At 50.6% G+C, this 25050-nt stretch overlaps 7 protein-coding genes across 7 annotated transcripts; 4 read left to right on the top strand and 3 right to left on the bottom strand.

Annotated features, from left to right (window-relative positions):
* Nucleotides 1-579: 579 nt before the first annotated feature.
* Nucleotides 580-1566, top strand: ISF_04071 (hypothetical protein; the record flags this gene model as incomplete). The annotated part of the gene is made up of 1 exon (XM_018847677.1): nt 580-1566. One exon carries the CDS (start codon nt 580-582, stop codon nt 1564-1566), a length of 987 nt encoding a protein of 328 aa, XP_018705257.1.
* A 1973-nt stretch (nt 1567-3539) lies between these two features.
* ISF_04070 (hypothetical protein) lies at nt 3540-5464 on the top strand (the record flags this gene model as incomplete). Its single annotated transcript, XM_018847676.1, has 3 exons — nt 3540-5245; nt 5292-5374; nt 5448-5464. 3 exons carry the CDS (start codon nt 3540-3542, stop codon nt 5462-5464), a joined length of 1806 nt encoding a protein of 601 aa, XP_018705256.1.
* A 706-nt stretch (nt 5465-6170) lies between these two features.
* ISF_04069 (rRNA processing protein) lies at nt 6171-8355 on the bottom strand (the record flags this gene model as incomplete). The annotated part of the gene is made up of 5 exons (XM_018847675.1): nt 6171-6481; nt 6540-7227; nt 7290-7462; nt 7851-7888; nt 8237-8355. The coding sequence occupies 5 exons, from the start codon at nt 8353-8355 to the stop codon at nt 6171-6173; spliced, it is 1329 nt and encodes a 442-aa protein (XP_018705255.1).
* An 862-nt stretch (nt 8356-9217) lies between these two features.
* Nucleotides 9218-10183, top strand: ISF_04068 (urease accessory protein UreD; the record flags this gene model as incomplete). The annotated part of the gene is made up of 2 exons (XM_018847674.1): nt 9218-9258; nt 9316-10183. 2 exons carry the CDS (start codon nt 9218-9220, stop codon nt 10181-10183), a joined length of 909 nt encoding a protein of 302 aa, XP_018705254.1.
* Nucleotides 10184-11082: 899 nt separating this feature from the next.
* Nucleotides 11083-16275, top strand: ISF_04067 (TFIIIC transcription initiation factor complex subunits Tfc3; the record flags this gene model as incomplete). Its single annotated transcript, XM_018847673.1, has 1 exon — nt 11083-16275. One exon carries the CDS (start codon nt 11083-11085, stop codon nt 16273-16275), a length of 5193 nt encoding a protein of 1730 aa, XP_018705253.1.
* A 262-nt stretch (nt 16276-16537) lies between these two features.
* Nucleotides 16538-17657, bottom strand: ISF_04066 (ubiquitin-conjugating enzyme E2 6; the record flags this gene model as incomplete). Its single annotated transcript, XM_018847672.1, has 3 exons — nt 16538-17084; nt 17153-17450; nt 17600-17657. 3 exons carry the CDS (start codon nt 17655-17657, stop codon nt 16538-16540), a joined length of 903 nt encoding a protein of 300 aa, XP_018705252.1.
* A 1625-nt stretch (nt 17658-19282) lies between these two features.
* Nucleotides 19283-24162, bottom strand: ISF_04065 (ATPase type 13A2; the record flags this gene model as incomplete). The annotated part of the gene is made up of 13 exons (XM_018847671.1): nt 19283-19364; nt 19530-19821; nt 19876-20345; nt 20401-20633; nt 20692-20826; nt 20886-20968; nt 21028-21360; nt 21415-21568; nt 21619-22670; nt 22733-22799; nt 22852-22986; nt 23044-23988; nt 24043-24162. 13 exons carry the CDS (start codon nt 24160-24162, stop codon nt 19283-19285), a joined length of 4101 nt encoding a protein of 1366 aa, XP_018705251.1.
* Between the last annotated feature and the right edge of the window lie 888 nt (nt 24163-25050).

Genomic DNA, 25050 nt, shown 5'->3' with positions numbered 1-25050 from the left:
ACTGAGGAATAGCGCTTCGTAGAACGTTCAGCGTTGCTTGTGTCTATGTCGTCGACGACAAGCTCGGGCAGCGACGGATCTGAAGGGCGGTCGTCGAACGGATCCATATGCTCAAGTCGTAAAGTTGAATATGTTGCTGTTCGTCGCGGCGAGGCAAGTTGGGGCACGAGCGCACTGTGCGATAATCGGCACGCTCTCAACTAATTGATACGCGCGTAAGTTGACAAGATGGTAGGTAGCCAAAGGCTATCACGTATTAGTGGGTATGAGGTGTTCACTTTCGTCAGGGGGAACCTTGATAGCCTGGGGTGGGTCGAGGGGCCATTGGCCACAGAGCAGGTGAAGGTGGCATGCGCAAGGACTCGGTCGCATTAGCAACTTACGCGTCAACAGGCAGGCCGCGATATTTCGGAGATATTGGCGCATGTAAGTTTTTCTAGATTTTTTATGTATGCAACACTTACTGAATTTCTAGCAGTCGATTTACGATGTCAAGATAGCCCACGCCGACACCTACCAAGGCCGACGATTTGGCCGCTCATTGTCTCGATGCTCTGGTGATTGGATCCGGCACAGATCATGGATACACTACTACCGCATGAGGAGGCTGACTTTGTACCGCCCTCGCATCGGGATAAGCCCTACACTGGCTCGGGACTGCTGTCTAAACTGCCCTTCATGAAGCCAGCCTTGGAAGCGCAGCAGGCCGAAGCAGCGGCCGACGACAGCTCCTCACAGGGTCCCGGCTCCCCTCATTCTTCTTCTGCAACAGCGCAGCCGAAAACACGGCGACGGCGTGGCTCCCTTAGAAAGGTCGCTCTACTCGGCAGAGGGGCTCAACGAGACAGGCGAGACGGCAGCAAACCCTTGGCAATTGATACGGCCCAGGCCACAGCATATGTCCAGGTACCTGGAAATGTTGATACTACGCTTTCTATAAGCAGCCACGATGCTCTAGGTCTTAAGACGACGGAGATACAAGCACTGGCGAAGTCCAGTGCGTCGCCGAGGACTCATGTTGGCCCCGGCGGCGCAGCTAGCCCGGAGCGTGACGCAGATCCTCAAATAACACAGGATACATCAACGACTGATGAGGATGATATCCTTCATATTTCGCATAATGCCATCCCCCCAAGGCCGAATTTGTCAGCATCTTCGTCGGGGTCGGAGTCATACTTTGCCGCACGCGGCTCGTCCCCTCGCCGGAGCCCCTTCCAGCCGGCAAAGTCACCACTATCTTACAGCGGCATTTCTACAAACACAATACCTAACTCGGAGGCGGATTGGGACTATGCGGAGACAGAGTGGTGGGGGTGGGTTGTCCTCACCGTAACCTGGCTAGTCTTTGTTATCGGCATGGGCAGCTGCCTTGACATTTGGAGTTGGGCATGGGACGTTGGAAAGACACCGTATGCGCCGCCCGAGTTGGAGGATGACCCTACATTGCCCATTGTTGGTTATTACCCTGCCCTTATGATACTCACGTGCGTTATGGCCTGGGTTTGGGTTGTGGTGGCGTGGGTGGGCATGAAGTATTTTCGGCATGCCAAAATTAGCGGGGACTAGCGATGTTTTGATATGTACGATAATCTTTGTTTGGTATATATACCCTCGTGCGTGTTTTTGTTTTGTTTACCAGCTATCATCACACCCGTGTTGTGTCGGTAATGTGTAACAAGGGCATCCTCTTGCCACCATTGTAAGTGTAAGCAGCGATTATCAAACCGACGAGCTCCAATGTCCTTACGACTTGATATAGGCACCTCACAGTTTACCCAAGAGCATGCTGAATGTCTTTTCAGAATCCCTGCCACAGCACATCTCCTGGTTGCCAATTGCAATCAAACCAATTGCCAATCATACAGCAATGCGGGGCAAAGGACAATCCATCTGCACTTGCCTGCCAGCTAGTCGACGAATGGCCAAGTACTGATCTCAGTCGACACTTAGTGGGACGTTTCGGTTTGCTTCTGGAAATGGGATTCGCATGGCTTCTTTTTCTGGTGTCCTACTTTTCCTTCAACAGCTGAACGACTCACGGCGCTGCGGACAGACCTCGGTACTAATTTAATCAAACTTCCATTTATTAGTTTGTGCCTAGCGAGGACAATAGATCATTTGGTAAAACCAGCCACCAGAGCTTGCCGGTGCGGGGGGCGGTCAGAATACCGGGCGCTTAAAATCGAGTTGCTTAGCTTTGAACCTTTGCCACATTTGCAAGGACGAACAATAGTGAACAAAACCAAAGAAGATTCAAGATAACTAGATGGATAATAAACTAACATCTTATATCAGAATTTATTAAAATTCTCCTAGAAGCTATGATATGGTAAACTTATTCGATCTCTACTTGGCCTCGGCAACTCGGCCACGCGTGTATTGCTAGTTAAGTGGCGAACATGTCAATAATGCTGGTCAATGTATTCGTATCAAACCTGTAATTATATACTTCATTTCCGGTAAGGTTTAAATCAAGCAAAACCTACAAGCCCCGAGAGTCCATATTGTTGCAGTAGGTTATCCACGAAGTAATAAAAGTAGGTAGGTAGTTGGCCGTCGCCGCCACAAGGGTTCTCCTCTCTCAGGCCAAATAACCAAAGCAGTGGCGACACAGTGTAAGTCACCCAAACCGGAACTGTACCAATAATGACTTGGCACAGACCACAGCGAGGTCAGGAGCCCCATTAGGGGCCTCTAAGGGGGAGAGCCCACACTGTGCGACGACTTCGGGCACCGCCCCTCAAGTCCAGTGGCAGGTAAATTTACCAGGCGCTAGCAGAGGGAGCTGGTCACAGCCAAGGGGTAGTTTTTTTGAACGCCAAGCTGCTGTGCAATGCATTCCAGCACACAACTCCAGCAGGCTTACAACCTCTCTACTGCCGGCCGCCCACAGTGCCCGGAGCGGTCCGTTCACCACTGCTTCTCCCTGACGTCGCTTGATTCTTCGTCAGCCAACCTCCTCCTCCTCGCCCTCCTCATCTTGCCTCGCGAAGTACTCATCCTTCCGCCCTCATCGGTGAGCGTCGTTGGCAAACTGCATTTTCCATGCCAACTGTTGCCATACGATAGATACCTGCTTCCCTATTACTACCACTTTGAAGCATTCGGCTCACGACACAACCTGGCGGCCCTAAAGCCTTGCCTGAAACACGAACTACCTTACTTGGCCATCAGTGGCATTTCACGTCGCGCAGGTCTTTTTCTCCGAAGACCATCGCCGTCATCTCCAAAGCGCCTACGCATCACCAGAAATTACTTTCATGGGCCCTACGCCGCCGCACCGCCGTCTTTAAACGCCTATTCTAGCGGCCCAACTCCTCGTGCCCCGACCGAATCCGACTACACAAGATTCTGTCTTCCACGGAATTACCCTTCCACGCCCCTGCGGCTTACGTACAGTCGCGAAATTTCCCATCGCTGTTGGAAACTGGCGTCATCTATCTCAACGGTGCTCAAGCCGCCGTGGCAGGCTCCCCCGTGAACCATACCTCGGGCAATATCGTGGCGACAGCGCCCTTTTCACATAGGAGACTGCCAAAATGAGAGAAGTCAACTTCAGCATCCCAAATGTCAACAAGGCATCTGTGGGCATCACAACTGCGTTGTATGACCGCCGGGCGCTCGACTGCACCTCTACCCTTCCCCTGATTAATTCTCTCAACCACCTCGCGTACCTCACGACATCCTCGGCGCGTATCCGAGATATCTTGACGGTCGATGGCGGCATCGAACGCCTCGTCTGCATCTTGAAACAGGGCAGAAGCAAAGACATGATGGGCATGTGGAAATGGAACCTCGCATTTCAATGTGTTGTCAACATCGGCGTGCGCGGAACCGAGAATGTCCGCACGCGCGTTGTCGAGGCCGACATGGTCCCTGTCATCGCAACCATTCTTGACAATTACATAAAAGTTATTGATCGATGCCGTGAGAAGGCGGACGAGGCGAAACAGAAGCAGATACACGAGCATCATCACCGACACCGAAGTCACGACCACCGCCAACCATCCAGGCCTTCAAGTCTATTTGCCAATAGAGCTTTACGCAATGAAACCGAACACAGAATAATCCGAAGACAAGGGCTGCCTCCATCGATAGACATTGCAGCTAGCTACGCAGGACCGTCTACTGCTACTCAACGAGGATCGGAAGCGTCCTCTGCATCATCCCCTGCCAGACAAGGGACTTCAGACCGTCTAGCCGTTACGCCAACCCGCCATCGCCACAGTTCTCGAGCCACCGACGGTCAACCTACTACCTTTCGACAATTAGTTATCCAACCACTAGCGCCTGCTGTCCCGATGATGGAAGTCGCCGATGGACTTCTGCGCCCTGTGAGAGATGCCGACCGCTTAGCATCCGTGACGCTGCTAGCGCAGTCTGAATTTGTGTCCCAGCCAACCTCCCCAACAACACCGCTGCCTCCACCTCAACTACGCTCTCCGACCGTACTACCAACTGCAAACATCGACGAGGAAACCCCACAGCGCCGGAGGCCTTCGATTCGTCATCAGAACTCCACCGCTGAAGTTGACGATATGAATAATGATAGTATGCCGTCCGATGAAGCCCCAGATGCTGAGATGACTGGAACCGGAGATATTCGATCGGCTGTCGGAATACAGGACCTCACGATGGATGATAGCGAGGGGATGTTGGCTACCGAGTCGCTCGAACTGACAGGTGCAACTGTCTCCGAGACGCAGGACACTGGCGCTTTCAACATCACTCACCGTTCCCCCATCGACGGAAGCATTGGCAGTGATGTAGCTCCTACTCCAGTGGCACCGATTGGGCTCTCCCCAAACCGCCCTTCCATGGTCTCACCCCCCCAACCAAATGCGCAAACATCATCGGTGCCAAGATACCTGCTGGATCGTCATTTCGTACCAAATCCACAAATGTTGGCTGTCATGCCAAGAGAAGAAGATGTTCTCATGTCGCTGCAGCTTCTCGCCTATGTTTCAAAATATTGTGGGCTTCGCTCATATTTCCAAAACAGCCATCTGGTCCCTAGGCTGGCCATTGGCAAAGACCTTGCGGCCCTCGATGGGGAAGGTGATGGAGAGGAGATTGACGATTCTGTGGCCGTCGATGAAGAATACCTCTTGCCAAACGACTTCAATCTCTTCCCGTTGGTTGAGAAGTTTACGGTCAGATATCACAGCACCGACATGCAATATTGGGCCGGCGTGGTTATGCGGAATTTATGTCGCAAAGACGATACCCGCGGTGGTATTCGACAGTGCGCCTACTATCAATGTGGAACCTGGGAAGAATTTCCACGGCAGTTCGCAAAATGTCGCCGATGTCGCCGCACGAAATATTGCAGCAAAGAGTGCCAAAAGAGCGCCTGGTCCTTTCACCGCCATTGGTGTGTTGCAGCTTCTCCATAATCAGATGCCGCAATGTCAGGGCGTTATATATCATGCTACTCGGTTTTCTAGCTAATGCGGCCACGTAGTCGCCATTGGTAAGAGTTACCGCTGCTTTGTCCACAGCAACGCGTTCGAAACACACTCTGCATTCTCTCTTCGATACCATGGGCTTTTTCCGGCGTATTTGGGCGGTTTTTACTTGAGCTTACAACATTTCATGTCTCGCGTTTCCGAATTATTCATGACACTACTGTTACCCTGGCATCGACGACGCATATTCCACGACTGTAGCAGCATACTTGCTCGTTCCAGCCGAACGTTTTTGGCTATCCCTCAACATTTCGAAAACTTGAAAAGCAAGCAAAGCAAAATACATTCCGGAAAATTCTTACTCGCCCGCTTGGCAATTTTTTATCAGCTTGCATTTTCTTTGGGTTGCCAATAACATTTAGCGATATTCTGCATCGGGGAAGATTGGTGTGCGAGACAATAGCTCAGGCTCGTCAGAGAGAGGCTCCTACCAAGTCCGCCAGCCTGGACATTATCTGACCGCTACTGACTTTATGCAATGGTGTGACGCTTACCTTTCTACCCTCACTCGATTCGAAATCTTTATATATCCTTTTGTTTTCATAGATGAATTTGGATGAATCATGTTCCAATCTACTTATACATCTGCTCTTGCGCACGTGAGAATGCCTAACAATGAATCACATGGATTGATGTTTTTGTAGACTAAAACCAGACGCGTAAGAGTCATGCCCAACCCCCTTCAACTACCGCTACTGATATTTATTTGCTCGACATGGCCTTTCTTCTGCTCTTCCCAGGGCGGCTCGTCTTCTTGTTCTTGCTGCCAGCCTTCATTCTCTTAGGGTTGAAGCCACTCAGGTCGCCCGAGCTCATCGCATCACCAGACTTGATGTGCTTCTTTTTACCACCAAAGCCAAACTTCTCGTTCTTCTTTTGGCGCTTTGTGTTTGATCCCGAGGACGGACGCCCGGCATTAGATCGCTGCGAATGCTTGGAGATCTCGTCATCAACTGCAACGTCGAACAAATCACCTTCTTTGGTGCCGAGGTCACCGCCGGATTCTTGACGTTCTGACAAGAGCTCACGTTAGTGGTTTTGTTTAGGTATGAGGTGGCGCGGGTGTCTTACTCCTCTTCAATGTCTTGATCTTTTCGAGGGTTTCGCGCTTAGCCCTTTGGCGCTCTTGCAGCTTGGCAACTTGGACTTGCTTGCCGAACTTCTTCAGGTCGCGCAGCTTTCTAGCTTCAGCGGAGGCCTTCTTTGCAGAGGCTTCCTCGATCAGCTTCGCCTTGACCTTTTCCATGTGCGCATCCTCTTTGACCATTTCGGCGAAGTAGTCCTTTGGTCGGGAAAATGGCACGCCCTCGGCAAGGAGTTTGCTTCTGCCCTGGCGAGCGGCGTCGAGGCACTGGGTATAGAAGGCAAGCTCTCGCTGAAGGTCGTCCGACACATCCGGGATTGATTCGGCTGTCTTTGCGGAAGATACAATAATTTGATGCGTTGCGAACGGCACGCTCTTATCCGTAGGGATAGCTATGCGCTCAAGAGCCGCAAGAAGGGCAGACGTGTTATTTATGGTGAGGCGGGTATGCGGGATCATGTCTTCCCGATCTTCCTCGTCTAGATCTTCGAGGTCTGAAACGGGGATATCTTCTTCTTCGTCTTCTTCTTCGTCGTCGTCGTCGTCTTCATCTTCAATATCATCTGCTGAAGGGACCGCCTTCGATTGTGTGGACCTCGTGCTCTTAGGTAGGCGCTTCTCTAGCTCGATAGACGATTCAGACGTGTCACTGTCGTCAATTCCATCAAGGGCGAACTACATCGTGATATGTTAGAGCTCGAATTAGGTACCCATGGTTGGGGAATGAAGGGCACTACCTTGAGAGCGCTGTCTTCGTTTTCGCTGGAATGTTCGCCAGCATGCGACGACACCTTTGAAGGCGCATTGCGAGAAATTTTGGACTGCTTTCGCAGTCTACTCTTCTGGGATTCCATTTCGGTAACAAGATGCTCCCAGCAATGCAATTGAGCTTTTAGATGGCCTGGTGTACCTGAAAAAATTTGGAGTTGCGACTCTCCTGCGTCCGCTGAACTGTGCTAGGCGGCACTGACTGCGAAAGAAAAGTCCAAGACAAGAAAATCTCAAAATTCTGCCGTCAGGTTTCCTCACCGCCCAATATGGGCCCCGCTAGCTGAGGTACTGTGTACTTGGGAACCTGCCACTTGCAGTTCCCTGTTGGACAAGATGCATGCACCAACGATAATTTCTTGGAGTTGTGTTACAAGGACGATGGCTTGATCAATTGATCGCCTTTAAAAGCGGGTATGGGATTACTTGTCTCAATTGTATAAGTTGCCGAAACTGACTTCAAGGTTTACGATAGCTTCTCTCAATTCAGTAGGCCAGGCGTATTACCTTTGCACTGGGGTTTATCTCACTGGTCTCAACAAATTTAAAGTAACCTTCGATAAAAGTCCTGGTAAACAAGGCGTAGATTTGGATTAATAAATAAGCCATAATTTCAAGCCGCAGAAGAAGAGAAAGTTGTACACAGCCCAATAAGTCCCCACATTGCACAGCATTGCAGGCCTGCTGTAAGTCGCCGCGGAAATGTTGCTGAACCTTGGTGTTAAAAAATAGCTTCTAGTCGCGAACAGTTGAGTCCGAAACCAAAGCCAATCGATGTTGAAAGAGCCAGCTGAAATTGGCGAATAAAAGATATCTCAAGAACCGGGGCGGCGTAGAAGAGTGCTGTGATGTCTGGACACTCGTCAAGCTCGAAAGAAGTGAAACCCAAAACTTTGCCGAGTAACCAAGACTTTACATGACGGTGCAAGCCTGGTAGCCGGAGAACTTCTTGCCCGGGTTAACTGTGACGTTCTCGTCAGCGGCGACGTAGTCGGCAGGCTTGGCCTGGACGGTGGCGTTCTGGATAGCAGGCATGATGATGTGTTTGGGGGGTTTGAAGATATGGAATATGTTCAAGTGTGCTTGTGGAAGGTGAATTGTAGAGTAGTTGTGATGAACAGGAGCTGATCTTTCGGGGCAGACAGAGTTTTTAAGTCTTGCGAGGACATGTCTTCAACCAACAGAAAGTTTCCTTCAAACTATGCGGGAGTATTGTTCCTTTGGGCCTCGGTTCGAACTTTGGCGTGTCAAGTTAGTATTGTTCTGTTATCGGGAAAACAGCTGGAGCGGTAGCGTTGTCTCGCAGACGGGTCGATGTGCACTGATGGCAATCTATTGGTCAAGCGAGAGACTCCCAAAGCTAATTTTAAAGTAGACAACACCGCAGTCGTTCGAGATCAAAGCCACACTGGAACCCGAGATGCATTGCGGCTCGTCTCTTACTATTGTTCCTCAGTTGGTGTGGAGCGAATAGCGGCAAACATGCAATTGAGCCGCCGCCATGGCGGACTATGTCCACATGGCTCAAGGGACGCGCTCTGACAGGTAGCACCACCTGCCAGATGCGGCCTCGTTTTTCTTTGTTGAAAGAGAACGTCCTTGGCCTGAATGTCTCCGAGCATACATTGTTCCAGGTATTTGTATGCATTGTCTGGGTTAGAAAAGCCATCGTCCTCAGTACCTTAGTATTTGATCGCCAGTAGGTTTTAGCGCGGCCAGTCAATAGCCCCACCAAGCCCCATAAAATTTTCCTTTGTCTTTACCAGCAACTTTTCTTGTTCGAACTTCATGTTTAGCTTTCATATGCATGACAGAATCGACAATCCTCCGCATCAGGAGGCGTTACTAGGGCGCGAGACTGCTTCCATAGACGGCCACATAGCCACTCTCTTTCATCATGCCACACAAACACAAGCGGAAAAGAGGTGACGATGCCGAGTAGGTCTATTTCTGCCTTTGTTACTACGAACGCCTCGTATCTAATGATTGCTGCAGCTTCAACTTACCGCCGTCGCAGAGGGCATTGCCCCTCCCTGTTAACTCGAAAAGCGCCGGTGTATCGAGTGGGACGTCCAGGCAGGCGAAGAGGCGTCGACAGGCGAAATCTGACATCGACGCCCCTCGAGCCTTCCAGCGACTGATGGCATTTTCGTCAGGGGAGAAGTTACACTCTGGCCTTGATGATGGGAAAATTAAGAAATTCGCGACAACAGGTCCAACACAGCGAAGCGAAAAACTCCAAATAAAGCCCGGCGAAGACCTGAGAGCCTTTGCGGCACGGGTAGATGCTGCAATGCCATTGGCTGGCGTATCAACAAAGTCGGGCATCAAGGGAGGCAAAGACTTAGAGGGCATTAAGACCCAACGAACCCGAAAGGAGCGTAAAATGCACAAGCTGTACGACCAGTGGCGAGAAGAGGAGCGAAAGATCCAAGACAAGAAGGAGGAGGACAAGGAGCTAGCGGCAGAACGTGAACTCGAGAATGATGGGGCAGGCATTCTCTCAACTTCAGTCTTGGACGACGAAGAAAACACAACAAAAAAGAAGAAAGGGAGGCGCGGCAAAGACGCCGCAGACGACGACCCCTGGGCCGAGTTGAAGAAGAAGAGGGGAGAAGCGAGACATGGACTGAACGACGTAGCGGAGGCCCCCCCTGAGCTGCACAAAAAGCAGTCCAGGCTTCTCAAAGTCGTGGGAACTGCTACGGTCAACGTTGGGAGTGCGCCAAAAGCTGCGGGTAGTCTGAGGCGACGCGAGCAGCTGGAGGAGGAAAGGCAAGACGTAGTTGAAGCATACCGGCGCATTCGAGAGCACGAGCAACGGAAACTGGATTTCCATAAGAAAGGGAAGCAAGACGTATAGTCTAGATAAACTCTCATCAACCTACAACGGCACGATAGATCTCTGTTAATGAAGCACCTAGCCGACGAGAAGGGCGTCACTTAACTTCCGAGACAACTCCCGTGCTTCCGAGCAGGCAGTTTCTGTTATGGCGTGTACGGGTTACACGCCTTGCCCCATGAACAACCATCATTTAAATATACATGTTTCTAATTTGCCCATTGGGAATTTTGCGCATTTCCTGTCTATGGAGCGGGTGCTTTTAACTGTAGCTATGACGGCGTGCCAACTTGCACACGCATCTTAGCCATTGAGTGAGCATATCGGAGGCTTTTACACCGGTTGTAGAGAAGAATACTCGCTACATAGTTGTTACGACGTCCTATGCCGCTGATAAAGCCGACCAGGGGGCAAAAATGCACGTAGATAATGTCAAAGTATTTAAACATGTCCAAAAATGAGCCCCCTTCCAAGGCCCGCGTACCAAGGTAGATAGAGACCTGGTCAGATACTGATCTGACTGGTTAGTGCAGGGTAACTATCAAGGCACCCTGGAAATGGTCGCCCAAGATGGTCTGGTAAAGGCGGACCTAATCCAGCATACTGGTACAAGCCCCACACGCTGAAAAATTTAGCGTCAAGCACGCGCATCGCGGTTTGGCTGCAAGTTCAATTCCTGCCATCAAACCATGCAGGCACATCTTTTTTGTATCTGACCACTTACAACATGTCACATTAATATCTCTGCATAAAAAGAGTCATGGCGACGAATCTTGAAGGGCTACTTGAACGCGTAGTGCTTCTCTCATCCTGCGCCGGCGAACAAGGTATGCTAATCTATCTACATTCTCGCGCATTTCTCATCTACCAGCGAGCAAAATAATTCGAGACGAAGATAATGAATTGTTTTATACATTACCATGGGGGCTAATCCTTTAACAGGCGCTACTGTTTGGGAGGTTCTTGCGTCCATTCTCGTCCTGCTCTCGATACGCGAGTGCGAACCATCACAAGATGAAGTTGTCCAAATACTGAAAGATCCACAGTCGGATGCCCATCGTATGATTGCAATCATCTGGAAGTGGCTCGTTGAAAGGAAAGACATCTCTGTTGGACATGAACGAAAATACAATGACCTCTCTTTGAGCGCGATAATCTCACTGATTCAAACACAAACGACCGGGAAGCATTCGGCAAACGAGCCCGCCCTAGAAACAAGGTCCAAAAAGGAAGACTGGCTTCGATTATATGTATTGGAGGAGACCATGTGGGAATTGTTGGCTGGGCATGGAGTCGACTACAAACGCCTTCCTCGATCTGAATGGATACTGCTGCAAGGTATTGCCTCCACCACAGGTAATGGAATTCTGCAGGGGGATTTGGGTAGGTTGGTCGGCCAAGATAAGCGATCGGTCCCAAAGAGGACAAACTGCTTGGTAGAGAAGGGCTATATCACAAAGCGAACAATTCTTGTCCGCGGTACCAAGACAAGCAAGCTCTGGCTCAGATTTCTCGCACCTTCCACACCAGACGAATCCAACGAAAGGGGAGAAGCAGAGACCGACATCAAGCTCTCAAGAAAATTCCTGGTCGAGAGTCTGGAGCCTGTCCCATGGCACACTAGATGGACGGGTGACTCTATCGACTACAAAGTCCTTGCCACTACGATCATGGCAATCTGCAAAGAGTGGAACGTTATGCGCCTCCAGGATTTGAAATTAAAGCTTGGTGTGTTGGGAATGATATGGCAGATGAAAGTTGTCTCCAAGACATGCAGGTTCCTCAATGCTCGTGGCAATATACAATACGTCGCCGCAAAGCTCGACAATCGCATTTTCAAGGACTGTATTCGCTTCAGCCGGGACATGAATGCCAGGGATTGGTCTATTTTCCTAGCTACGGGCAAAAGGACTGCAAAATCATCGAAACCCTCCCCACGAGAGCATGGGGACGATGACGCTGGCGTGAGCGCTACCGCGAAGAATGTCCGAGGCCTTGTGCCATCGCACCGCCCGTCGTGGTCTATTTACATCCCGATGACCTCTCTTGTTGCGCTTTGCATTCAAGAATCAGGATCCGACGGGTTGACAAACCCGCAACTATGCGCGATGACGATTGGGCCCAGCTTCACTCGCTATCTGGCTGGGTTGACAGCCTCGATATCAGCAGACAACATACAGCCAAGCAACGTAAAGCATCTTGCTGTGAAGAGCGAGCGCGGTCGGCCTGGCAAGTCTGGTTCATTATACTGGTACTCTATGGTGGACTCGCCACCCTCTAGGGAGGACAATTCCCGCTTAGCAACCAGCATTTCTAGCGATCGATCGCAGACGGACATGCAACATGGAAGCCAAAGTTTGTCTGTGCCGTACGATTTTACACCTCTGACCGAGAGAAGTAGTCTCGCTCCGGCATCAACGCTGTCACACCTGTGTCAACGCGGCCTGTCCAAATTACAAAGAAGAGGTCGCCCAAAGAAGATCAGACCGGAGCAACGAAGCAGTCCTCAAGACATAGTTTCTCAAGATTTGACATCGATACAAAACTCACCACAAAGAGGAAATCGTGAGACCGCTGCTGAATCCGCGGCCAGAGGGAAGGAAGGAGACCTTGAGTCAAACGTTCATAGGCTTGAGGCAAATTATCACGAAGAGACTCGCGAACTGGATCATTCAGCTGAGTTGCCAGAGGCGAAAGTGCCGGAACCAAAGATTCCCGCCCGAGGTCGTCCGAAAACAAGGAATAGCGGCCCAGCGAATCGAAAGCTACCCACCTCGAAGGCGCATGCCTCCACGAGTCGTCAGTTTAAATGCGAGAAGTGCGCTGGCACCTGGAAGAATGACGTGGGATTAAAGTACCACCTTGAAAAATCGCAAACTCCTTGCAACCCTTCCTTCAAGCCTCGACCTCCACCGACGCCCCCGGACGCTACCCTTTCTACCAGCAAGCGTCACGTATTCAACGCAAAGAAATTATGCAGAACGAATAAGGGACCTTCTTCGAGTTACGTGTTTGTCAATGGAAGCGGAAGGGGAGATGAGTCCCCAAACACTGCTACCCGGCCAACCAGGAAGGAACCTCGCCAGACAGCTGAATCTGAAACTGTCAATGAAGACATATCTATTCTTTCCGGGCAAGTAGGGCTTCTGACTGTCATACCAACGATTCCGCCGCGCCAGGTTGACCCTCTTACAAAAGCTCCAACAAGGCAGTCTACCGTGCCCTGTCAACTTCGCAGTATGTCAGAAGACTCCGAAGCACCCCCAGGTTTTGCAGAACTGCCAGATCTCACATCTGAAGTGCCGGAGAGTCGCCCTGCTACTCTTACCTCAGCCACTCCCCCAGGCTCTTCTCTGCCCGCTGAGATTGTCAGAGAGAAATCAGAGAAACCGCGAATCAAACACAAAGCCCGCCATGAACTTTTGAACATTATCACGGAGCTTTTACACCAACACAGCGGTGTGCTTCCAACGGGCCAGTCACTCGAGCTTTTGGTAAAAGAAAAATGGCAGACACAGCATCTTAAAGGAGACATCCCCACTGGAGCAAGGGTCAAGTCGGTAATGCTACAAATGATTCGAGAGAAAAAGATTGTCGATCAGTGGCACGCGTTCAGGACACCTGATGGAAGAATAGGAAAATGTCAAATCATTACGATTCCGTCAGTTCCGGCGTTCGCCCCGGAGACAAGGACTCTGGTTGAAAGCATCCGGCAACTTTATCCCACGAACATTCTCCCACACCAGATACCCGGATCTCCCCACGTGCCCCAGGACACAGAAACCCCCAAGGAGGACGAGGAAGATGAAATGGACATGGCGACAACGCCCCAGTTTGACAACAAGGTTGGTGGGCGAGGTAGAAGGTCCCTTGCGGCCGATGTTGCGATTTTGAGCGCTCCAGTATATGCAGCGCAGATAGCGACGAAGCGAGTCGCCGACTCTAGCGAGATTCCAAGCTCTCCAGCGAAACGCAGACGCCATGCGGAAGCGCCAACTCATGGTGCGGATGGGCGTCAGAGTCAGCAATTCTGGCCGGTCGCTGCCGTCTCGGCCCCCTCGAGTAAGGCCCAACAACTTCGTCTATCTGCCTGCACTGGAATTACTTTGGATATTTCACTAGAAGATGCCCAAAAAGCTTACAGCATTACTGGGACTGACCCCCAACTCTCGATTCGCAATAGCACGGCTCATGGTTTCGAATGCCTAGCCGCATCAATGCAACAAAGCGGATGGATTGCGGGCTCATGCTGGTTTTCATGGGCATCGTGTTATCAAATCCCCTCTCAAGCCTCCCAAACGCCCTACGACGATCGCTCGCAGCACGATTACTTTGCTGAAAACCTGAAACTGTGTATGGATATTGAAATGAATAACGGCTTCGATGTGCGATTACCTACCGAGGTACGCTCTGTTTTCATCAACTTCCTCGGTGGTGATACTGGAAACCATGTACGGATGCCCTGCATACAATGGAACAAGTCGGATAAGCAACCGAGCAAAACATCCGCAGTCAATCTTACAGCGGATGATAACACATCGTGTTCCTCCCCCGCCAGCCTGGCAGAAGAACCGGAGCCACAATCGCGCGGTGCACAGGAATCTCCTGATCCCTACTCTGTTGCTGCTCCTCAAGCCGCGCCGACGCCATCGAAACGCGTTGTGCTAGCTGCGCGAAACCTCATGCCTCTTGCGCCTGATGTGAATGAACAGAGGCCGTTGGCAGGAGGCCGAGGCAAAGTTGACGATAATGAACTTGTAGCAGCATTTGTGATCATCCGCAGTCTGCTTGGTGGTGTAGACAAGCTCATCGATTGGGGTCTGCTGTCTCACTTATTCCCGACAATTGGATTACAATCGCTACGACGGTTTTGGGCTAGAATTCGCAAGGAAAAGGGCCCGTTACTCTTGAAAGCGACCCAGGATTTCCAAGAACGTTTCATCGTCGCGGTTCAGAACGATGAGGTAGCGATTCCAGACTACGACCGGCTATTGGATTATAACTGGAAAGGCCTTTTTAAATGGGCTATGCAGCACCCCAACCAGGAGCAGCTACAACTTCCTGCCTCAAGGGAAAGTCTCCTCCATGAGTTTGAGCTTGAAGATGTTGATAATAACAGTGAGGACTGGAGGGAAAAGTTTTTCCATCCACAGTCATCGGTCTATTCTCGATTCGAGGCGGCTACACTCCAGCCTGGGTCACTGACAGTTTCGGAAGTTGCGCAAATGTCCAAGCTGCAGCCAACACTCAGCACTGTTGATATTGCCCGATCCTGGATCCGTTCGCTATGCTGCACTAGTGAGACCGAATACACGCCTCAAGATGTCAAAGAAAGATTCTCGATGCTTTCAGAAGATGCACTGCAACGAAGCAGTATAGCTCTCAAGACAGCCATCGACCAGCTGACGAAGGAGAGAGTCATTTGCAAAAGCAAGCGAACACCGTTTGGTGGACGGCCGTATAGGCTAAATGAGGGGTATACGTCTGTTCTTACAAAGGTCTCGCACAGAGAAAAGTACCTGGATGCAGTCTTCTTCAAAAATGAAATCGACAAGGCTTTCCGAAGCGACAAGATCATGAAAGTGCCCTACACATTGTCTGACGGCGCAATGATGGCGCTGATCAATCTAATCGCCACTGAGCGGATACGAATAAAGGCAACAGAAGTCCCAAACATACCCTTTGGCTTTGAGCCAGGCAACTATGAAAGTCGCAAGTACCCGAAATCTTATTACCATATGGACTTGGAGGTTCAGCCTACCCAGACATATCTATTCAACGACGACATTGATGTACTGAGACAAGTTCAACGGGTCGGTCCGCCAAGAGAAGGCCGCAAACGCGAGATACCGCAATGGATTGACTTCTTCGGCAAGCTTGACGAGCAGCGATGGGCGGATATTTTGGGCGCCGTCAGTTTCGTGTTCAACACGAGAGGCGCCGTATCCGTCAGGGGCATTTGTGATGCCGTCGCGCCAATACTTGACGAGTTCGAAGCGCAGCTCATCATCTCTTGGGGGCTCAAGACCGGAGTGTTCGTCAGAGCAAGGAAAAGTTCCGAAATCACGCTGGGAGAGTGGTGGTGGTTGGTTGCACATCGCCTGCCAAGTTGAGCGCGTGGCCAAGGTGCTGAGGAGGAGAAGTATCGGTAGGGCTGTCGTAGCATAATCTTATTTTGAGACATAGATTTTAGGATAAACATGGACTATTTATATCTGTTGGCTGTCACCGAAAACCCGACTGAAGTAAAACGCTGCTACTTGTATGCGTAGATGAGATAATGGGGTCAGAAATGATGAAGAATGAAGCCAGTGTCGAGACCGCTCCTCCACAACCTGGAACACCTTGGCGCCTGAACTAAGAAACGGACTGTGCTCATAATCCAAAGAGCACCTTGATGAGTAATGCAACAAGTAGAACCACAAGAACCACTATAGCCCGATCTATCCATAAGGGAACCGCTTCCTCTGTTGTTTGATGCTGAGCTGCAGAAGGGTATAGCCCAGGCTGCTGGGCAGGCGCTGAATTTTGCGTAGCTTCACGGATTGGTCTCTGGTAAGGTTGTGGCAGTGGCGCATCGGGGCGTTGAGATGCAGGAACAGGAGGTAAAGGAGACGTTTGCACGAACCCTTCAGCGAGTTCGGAGTCCTCGGCCGCATTCGCGGCGACCTTATGTTCCGCCTCTAAACCTTCGGGCTTCATTTCGTCTTTCCAGACCATCTTAAGCTCCTGTGGAACGGGGACATCCGACGCAGCGGCGTCGGCGTCTTGACATCGTTCTTCACAGTCCTTGATGATTTCTGCGTTGGATTTTGCGCAGGTTGTGCAGGTCCACGCTCCAGATTCCTTTGCCAGCTGTTGGCGCACATCATCAGTAGTCTCTAACCCGCCTAGTTGGCCACGCGCTTCAGTCTCCATGAAGCTACGTAGTCTGAAGTTGCGGTGGGAAGGTTTAGTATGAGGATCGCTCTGGACGTTGGGAGTACTCACGCGACGAGGGCTGTACGGACGCCCCATGCGGGCTGCCAGGTCTCTTCGTGATGGCCGCTGATGCTAAGGCATATTTCGCGGTTCGCCTCGAACCGCCCGTTGGGTGTAGTGAAGCGAAACATGGGAGGGCGGAGGGGATACGTTGGCGGTAGCACGATGCGGCCATGGTACACACCCTCGCTGTATACGGAGTTCGGCGGTCCGCGCAGAGTAAAGTGCCATTCGAATAAATCCGTTTCTAGAGGGTGTGCGGAGTAGTCCCGGGACGGCGAGTTGGATATCTCAGCTGCCTCTCGTACTGTGACAGGCCAGGTTAATTGAGCATCAGCATCACAAACGAGATACAGGCAGCGTCGGAGCACGAACGACAAAAGGATACGATGAAATACAATAGGGGCCCAGGAGGGATATACAAACGAGATGGAAGAAGGAATTACGAGAACTTACATATTCGTTTAATTGTGGGAGAGCGAGTGCTCATAGCCGTCGCCTTTGTGCTGGACATTGTCTCACTCCTTCAGGAACCTTGGCGGCAACAAAGGATGTATGAAGGAGAGGGGTTAGGCCTGGAGAAGTCGAATAAAAAACGCTGGGAATAGAATATTTGTTACAGATTCTCCGCTCGTGGTATCGTGATGTGAATACGTATCGAAGAGTGAAGCGTCTGAGTATGGAGGTAGTGAGAAAGGCGGAGGACGGTTGAGCTGTTGCCACGCATGTGAGTGAGAGCCACCGTGTCTGGAGGTACCTGCTTTGAGGAGCGGCCCAACACCAGACACCAGGTACCCATATGACACGGGCCAAGTGCTAGCATACCTGTAGACCTACAATGCTATTTTGATACTGACGTAGAATATCTTAGAAGAAAGAAGCTGCTATTTATACCTTAAATCTATTTCTATATCTCTTATTTTCCGCTTTTCTCTATCGTTTTTTTGCAGAACAATATCGTACTTCCATCTTGGCGCAACTCGGCTATAAAGTTGCTGTACTTCTTTCTGCCCGAGTTTCATGTGGCTGGTAACTATGTACCTACCCATGTATGTAACTAATTCGTACTTGCGACCGTATCAACCGTCGCCACTTTTCTAACGCTAGCAACCACTGACCAGTACAGCAAAAAGGCTTAGTCATCTGAACATCGCCAATTTCCATTCCGCTCCAAGCACATTGTAACATCTTCGAACTCCGACGAGACGACGGCCGCGAGACGAGCTAAATCGCCCAATATCCCGATCAATTAGCTTACGACGGTATGTGACAGTGCGCCATGACGCTGGAAGTTTCCTTCCGCAGCCTTGCTAATTCTCCTGACCGCAGGGGCCGACGTAACACATCATCGCGCGAAATCCGACATCGACAAGCCGTCCAACATTCGTCATGGGCCCCCCTAAGCCTCCTGTGCCCCATGTGGCCCCGATCTACCGCCTGACTGCTACTGCTCTCGGAGCTGGCATGTGGTTTTGGGTGAGATCAGCTCGAAAGCTGGTGTGCGGAATCGATTTGGGAACCCCTTGCTAACGGAGACCCTTCACAGCTGATGTACAGAGCGAAGAAAGATGGTACGATTCCCGCTGCTGATGTCAATGCCGCAAATACGGCAGTGAACTTGGCGCATCGTCGAGAAAAAGCTAACCTTGTTTCACACAGGTCCGGTTTTGATGGGCTGGAAGCACCCTTGGGATCACTAGACGACACGGAGGCGTACGTGGTAGGCGAAGCCGATGTATTTATAAGGCACATTCTGGTATCATAAAGGAAAACTGAACAAAAAAACCAAATCAAAAAACGCGAGCGCCCGATATGACTGTGATAATTCTCGACCGGACTAAGGGGACGCTTGCTTCTCGGGCGGTTTCCTCGAATGCAAATGACATACTCCCAGTCCGCTTTCCCTGGGCTTGCCCATTTATTTGCGGTTCTGCCATAAGATGTACTCGCTTGTGATGGAACTATCCTTCGGTACTTGGGGCGGCGAAATCTCCCTCTGATAGATAGTCCTACGGTGACGACACGAGCGCCTGTATCTGTTGAAGTACAGCATTCGAAGACAATTTTGTGTGTCAAATGTGCGGCCACCTGTTTATCAGACGTCGGCGTCACTCCCGTAGTGTTAGACATCTTCTTTATCTAACCGGCGGCGATCGGATGTCTTCGCAGTCCTTTCGAAAACAGCACGCTCGTCACCAAGTCCGACCAAGTCGCAAGAAATCTAGACAATGTAAGCAAGGCAAATTAATTCCAAGACTGGAGTGAACCGAGAAATTGATGAAATTCCAAATGTGTAAATCTATTAGAATTATCTAGAAAGAAAATGGCATCTTGGCGCTGTCGGGCGATGCTGTTGCGACGATGCTGTTGCTGCGCGGACCCTCACCGCATCATCTCAAGACGCAGTTCTTCCCCTATCTGCTTATATTGCTTCCTCTGTTTCTGCTTTCCTGTAGCGGCAAGCCTGACCTTTCCGAGAAGCTTTGACAGTGGGGTGGCGGCGTATTTCTCAAAAGTCCAAGCAACTCCGAGATATAGACAACCCAGTCCAACCAAGAATAGCTTATAATCCCACGGCATCTTGGTGAGCTCCATAAGCTTTTGAAGCCACTTAGAGGAGCCAGTTATCATGAAGAGTGTCATCACAAGTGACAGAAAGATTGTGGTGAGGAATGGCCCTTTCACACAAGGTTAGCTTGTTGCTGCTCGGAGTTGTCGCGCGCGATACGTACAGTTGCTTGCGGTGCTTTCTCTGAACGGAGGGCCTGCATTTAGGATCACACCAGAAAACACGTATTCGAAACAAGACGTCAGGAACAGCGCGGTGTTCTCCGAGTTTTTAATGTCAGACTCATCGTGCCCCACTACTGGTGGGATGTACCAAATTTGCTCCCGAACGGTGATGTACGCTATGGCCTGCACTGCAATGCAGATTGCCATGAGTCCCAGGAGAGGTGTGAGCACTTTTCGGGAAACCAGTCCGGATATTGGGCGTTTCGTGTATAGAATCCGAGCAGGGCCTGCCCAGCCCATGAAGATGGCAATAGGTAGAATCAGAAGCAAATCAATGAACAAGAATTGAAAGTCGCCGAGATTCGAAGCTTTCGCGTACAGGAAGCTCACGGACGTGAATTGAATCGCCGAGTACAAGCTCATGTATTTGAAGCAGCTGAAACTGGTAACGAGAGCTGCGCGACCTTCCCTGGAGGAGGTCAGACCCCATCAAGTACTTTCAATAGTTTGAGAGAGCAACGTACCTTATCACTTCCAAGACGCAGCGAATATCGAATACTCTAGACGTGAAGGGAGCTGCGACTGATGCTTCGGCTTCTGACAAGGAAATTCCAACATCTGCCGCCTTCAAGGCTCCGCAGTCATTCGCGCCGTCGCCGCAGAAGCCGCAGGAATAGTCGATACTTTGAAGTTTTTCGACAAGCTCGTGCTTCTCATCAGGCGACATTCGAGCGAATACACTTCCAAGAACAAGCATCTAACATCCAAATGTTAACATAGACTTTGAATCAGAGATGCCTCGGGAAATAACGTACCCGGCGAAGTACTTGTGGGTGCGCATAGTCCACAATCCAGCGGAAAACATCACCGCTGACGGCTATTGAGTAATTGCGAAAGTTGGATATGTCGTAAGGGAGCGAGAGATCAGCTACGGGAAACACGGGTTGGGGCTGCATCGCTTGTAAGCTATTGGAACGCAGATGGTCAAAGATGGGTAGTGGTAACAAACCAGCAAGGTTGCACTGTCGAGTGCATATGCGCTGCCATCGATGCTTTCCCACTGCAGTTTGGCGGTTGGATCTTGGAAGTCGCCTGAAAACGTATTCAGTATCACCCACTGGCAACTCGAGTGGGAGGCAGACGCCACATACCTTCGATGAAGCGGGGCACGAAACAATGGGCGTGTTTCTCTAACAGGCCACATTCTCTCGCAACGCTGATTGCTGTCAAGATGTTGTCGCCAGTAACCATCACCGCTCTAATGTTCGAGTCAATCAGCTCTTTCAACACTGGGGCTGTGCTAGGCTTCAGCTTGTTCTCGAAGATGACAAAGCCAACGAAGCGCAAGCCACTCTCGACCTCTTCTCGTGTCATCTTTTGGGCTTTGATCCAGCTGAGCTTTTTCAGATGGCGCGTAGCACATCCGATTACACGATAGCCTTTGTGCGTGTAGTGCGCCAGTTGTTCTTCATAATCAACGGGGACTTTGATTATTATTAGCAGGGTCCTGAAACGGTAGGCACGGAACAGAAACTCACAACTTTCAGGGTCGCAGATCTCGCGCATCGCCTCTGGCGCACCCTTGACGAAAATATTACCACTTTTCTTGCCGAATTGCCGCACAACTACGCTGGCTCGCCGCAGTTGCGAGACAAATTCAAAAGATTTCAGAACTCCAAGTTCCAATTGACCCTGTGGTTGTTAGATAGGTCTCTCGCTGAGCATGTGAAAGGGGGGCATACGCCAGGCGGCTTAGCTGTAGATGGGGCAAGGCCACTCTCATCATCTTCCCCGTCCCCAGTGGATTGTGTCCCTTCTTCGAACGACCAATTTGTAAATTCGAACATTTTCAGGTCAAGCGGGTCACCGACAAGTGCCTCATCGACTGATCGCAACGAATGGCATGTTGCCATGGTATACATGGCGGCCTGTAGTAGATTAGGATGCGATTCCGATGCAGTCATAGACCCAAAGGAGCTGGAGTCCTTCAAAACATCGCCAAACACGCCCGTTTCTTCGGAGACAATTCGTACACCGAGCACATCGAGGCCGTCCTCAGTAAGCGTTCCTGTCTTGTCAAAGCACATGACATCAAGCTTCCCTCCCACGTTGACTCGCTGAGGGCTAATGCAGAAGATTTGCTTTCCCTTTAGCCGAGATAGTGCAAAGTTTGTGCCAATGGTCAACGTCGCTGGCAGCGCTGGTGGCACAACAATAGTTATCAGATCCAGTGCTCTGACAATAATTAAATGCCATGCCAGTTTCAAATGGATGAAATTAATGAATGACGCTGTGAAACCGATCAGAGCAATTCCTGCCATCACGCTGATGTACCGGAATGAGTCGCGATAGAATTTGAATCCGGATGGTTTAGGAAATAGCATGGAGCGAACGAGTGCCCCTTTCGTTGTATTGAAACCCGTGCGAACAACCAGCGCGAGCGCCACAGCGTCGCCGTCCAGGTCTTCCTGAGGTCGTCGGGCGCGCACAATCTTGGTGCCACAATACAGGAAATGTCGTGCAGTTTCAGGCGAAACAGATGATGCTGAAAGATTCATCTCATGCAAAGTCTGGTCAATTGCCGGCAGTTTCGATACGGGCACGGACTCGCCTTGCTCCATCATTAGTCCACGGTCTGCATACGAGTGAATGTTAGATTCACCTGTTAGCATGCTCTCATTGACGATACAATCTCCACTGAGAAGCAAGCTGTCGCTAGGAAATTGCGAGAGATTCGGGTCGCTAAGCTCATACACATCGCCAGGTACCAAGTCGCTGGATGTGACATACTTCCCTATAACAGAAGGTTAGCGAAAAATAAGCGAGTATGTTGTTGAATTTCGGGTGCAGCCATACAAAATCCGTTACGCAGTACACGGACGTCGCATTCAAAACGCGAGATTTCCCTCAGTCTCTTCATAGTCTGTCGCAAATTAGAGTTGATTCTGATAGTCTACTCTAGATTTTCAACATACCGCTCTGGTCTCGACAAGTGTTGCCGCTATACTTCCAACCGACATGACAAAAATGCATGCAGCGTAGTAATAGTATGAATCTAAAGACCAAAGCACTAAGCTGGCAATCTGGAAAATGTAGAACGGATGTAGAACCTGGGCCAGTCAACTGTTGTCCTAACACGCAGGCAAGAGGGGGTAGGTGAAACGTACTTCATCAACCAAGAGTTGACTGGCAGACTTTTGCTCAATGTCAATGAGGTTGGGGCCAAAAATCTGCTCTCGCATCATCTTTTCATCGCTGTCTAATCCTGATCGCACTAGGCGCACATCCGTCCAATCTGGATCTTTCCATCCTGAAGACAGAATAAATCTATCCTTGATCGGGTGATAAAAGAATCGAACATAACGATACTCAAGGGTTCGAAGATCGTCCAGCAGGGGGTCATTCTCATCATCTAAGCCGTACGACAGGAGCTTCTCAGACGCGCCAAAAACTGAAGACACCGGCCGGCCATAGTCTTGCGACCTGACATCGAGAATTGCAAGTTCACCCCACTGATTCTCGATGACTACCCAATCGCAGCTTTGGAGCGCCGTGGCTCGTCCCAGGACAGCGACATACCAGCGTGGAAGCCATCGCAGCACAAGAAAAGCAATGCCGCCACTCAGAAAGCACAGAAGAATATAGATAGCAAGACCCGAATAGCTTGTAGAGAACCCTGCAATAGCGATTGTAAGGTCCTCATTGGCCATGTAGACTTTTTGGCTTGTTCTTCCGCTTTGTCGAGCGCTTCCTGCGGTAGTAGTACTATCCCGCCTGAGCAAGCGAGCGTGAACTGATAGCCGCGAATGTGTAGACGAGCGTCGCCGCATGAGATAGTCATCATCGGAGGCGATGTATTGGCGATCTGCAGAATCTTCATCGTTGACGACAGCGAAGTCTATGTCGTCAAGGTCACTGCCAATGCTTGGTCTCCGGCTGTATTCATCGCGATCGCCGACATAGTCAGCCTCGTCCGAGTTCTCCGAGTGCGCATCATCCTGGGGCCCCTCTTCGTAGTACGTGAAACTAGTCGTAGAATCTGCGCGGTGGCGGCGATGCGAGAAGGCAGACACGCTCGTGGGTAGGCTTTCGGCAACTGGTCCCGAGTACAACTAGGGCAAAGCTCAGCATATGAGATTCGGGGAGGGAGAATAACAGGGCAATACCTCCTCATGTGCCATTTCTACTTCCTCAAAGATGCTCGACATGCTCTGGTTGGAGGTGAGCCTATACAAGCTTGGCTGGGAGGCTCGCGCCTCCTCATCATGTTGTCGGTGGTCGCTCATTGTGCTGACTGGCTACTGCAGTGCAGTCATCGTTCTTATCCAGAGTTGTGCCCGCCTGCTTTGCGACAACGGTACACGATATTTCTGCCCCTATATCTCCCTATCTCAATTGAGGCGGCGCAACTTTTAGATGTGTCGGAAAGCCCACGGGTCGGGCAGGTGGATGAGGCTCACTTGATCTACGAATATTGCGCCCCAGCTGGCCGGACAGGGCACCGATGTGGGGCTACTTGTTTTACAAGGCAGAGAACTCACTGATTGGTTTCCTAGTGAGTATAGCGCGCCAGGCGCGTTCGTGTGAGAAGCAGTCCCAGGAACATTCTTCCTATGCATTCTGTACATAGATAGATAGCTCTTCGATTCAAACTGACAAGTTAGGGTACACAACTTGCGTTGGGCAACATCAGCCTAGGCAGTTTTGCCAGTTCGACAGTCGTGATCGGGTAGGTAGCCATCGCCACTTGGCGCTCTCGCGTTCCAAAGAGGAACACAGTAGAGATTATCTAAGGCCTTAAAATAGAATTTTCACTGCTTTGAAAGGAACCAAAAGCGTTTTACTTCCAGCCCATAAGTTTATCTTGCATGCCAGCTTTGTACTTATTGCAATTAGTGAAGCTGGAATTGGACGAGCTGCCTTGCGTCGTAGCAATGGCGGTGTAAAGTAAGTATGTATGTATGCATGTACATACAACATAGATAGGTACCTACCTAGGTAATTACTAAGGCATGATGGAGGTTGACCGTGTTCGCTTGAACGGACCTGGCGGACTTGGTTAGGTACCACACAGAGGTACATGTCTGTGTGCCTGGATCTTCCACACAAGCGAGTCGTGGCCGACCCAGGATACATACACAATACAAAGATACCCGCAGATGGACCTCAGATAT

This window comes from Cordyceps fumosorosea (assembly GCF_001636725.1).
Source record: "Cordyceps fumosorosea ARSEF 2679 chromosome Unknown scaffold_8, whole genome shotgun sequence".
In the NCBI taxonomy this organism is placed as follows: Eukaryota; Fungi; Ascomycota; class Sordariomycetes; order Hypocreales; family Cordycipitaceae; genus Cordyceps; species Cordyceps fumosorosea.
This window is presented reverse-complemented; position numbering and strand designations above follow the sequence as displayed.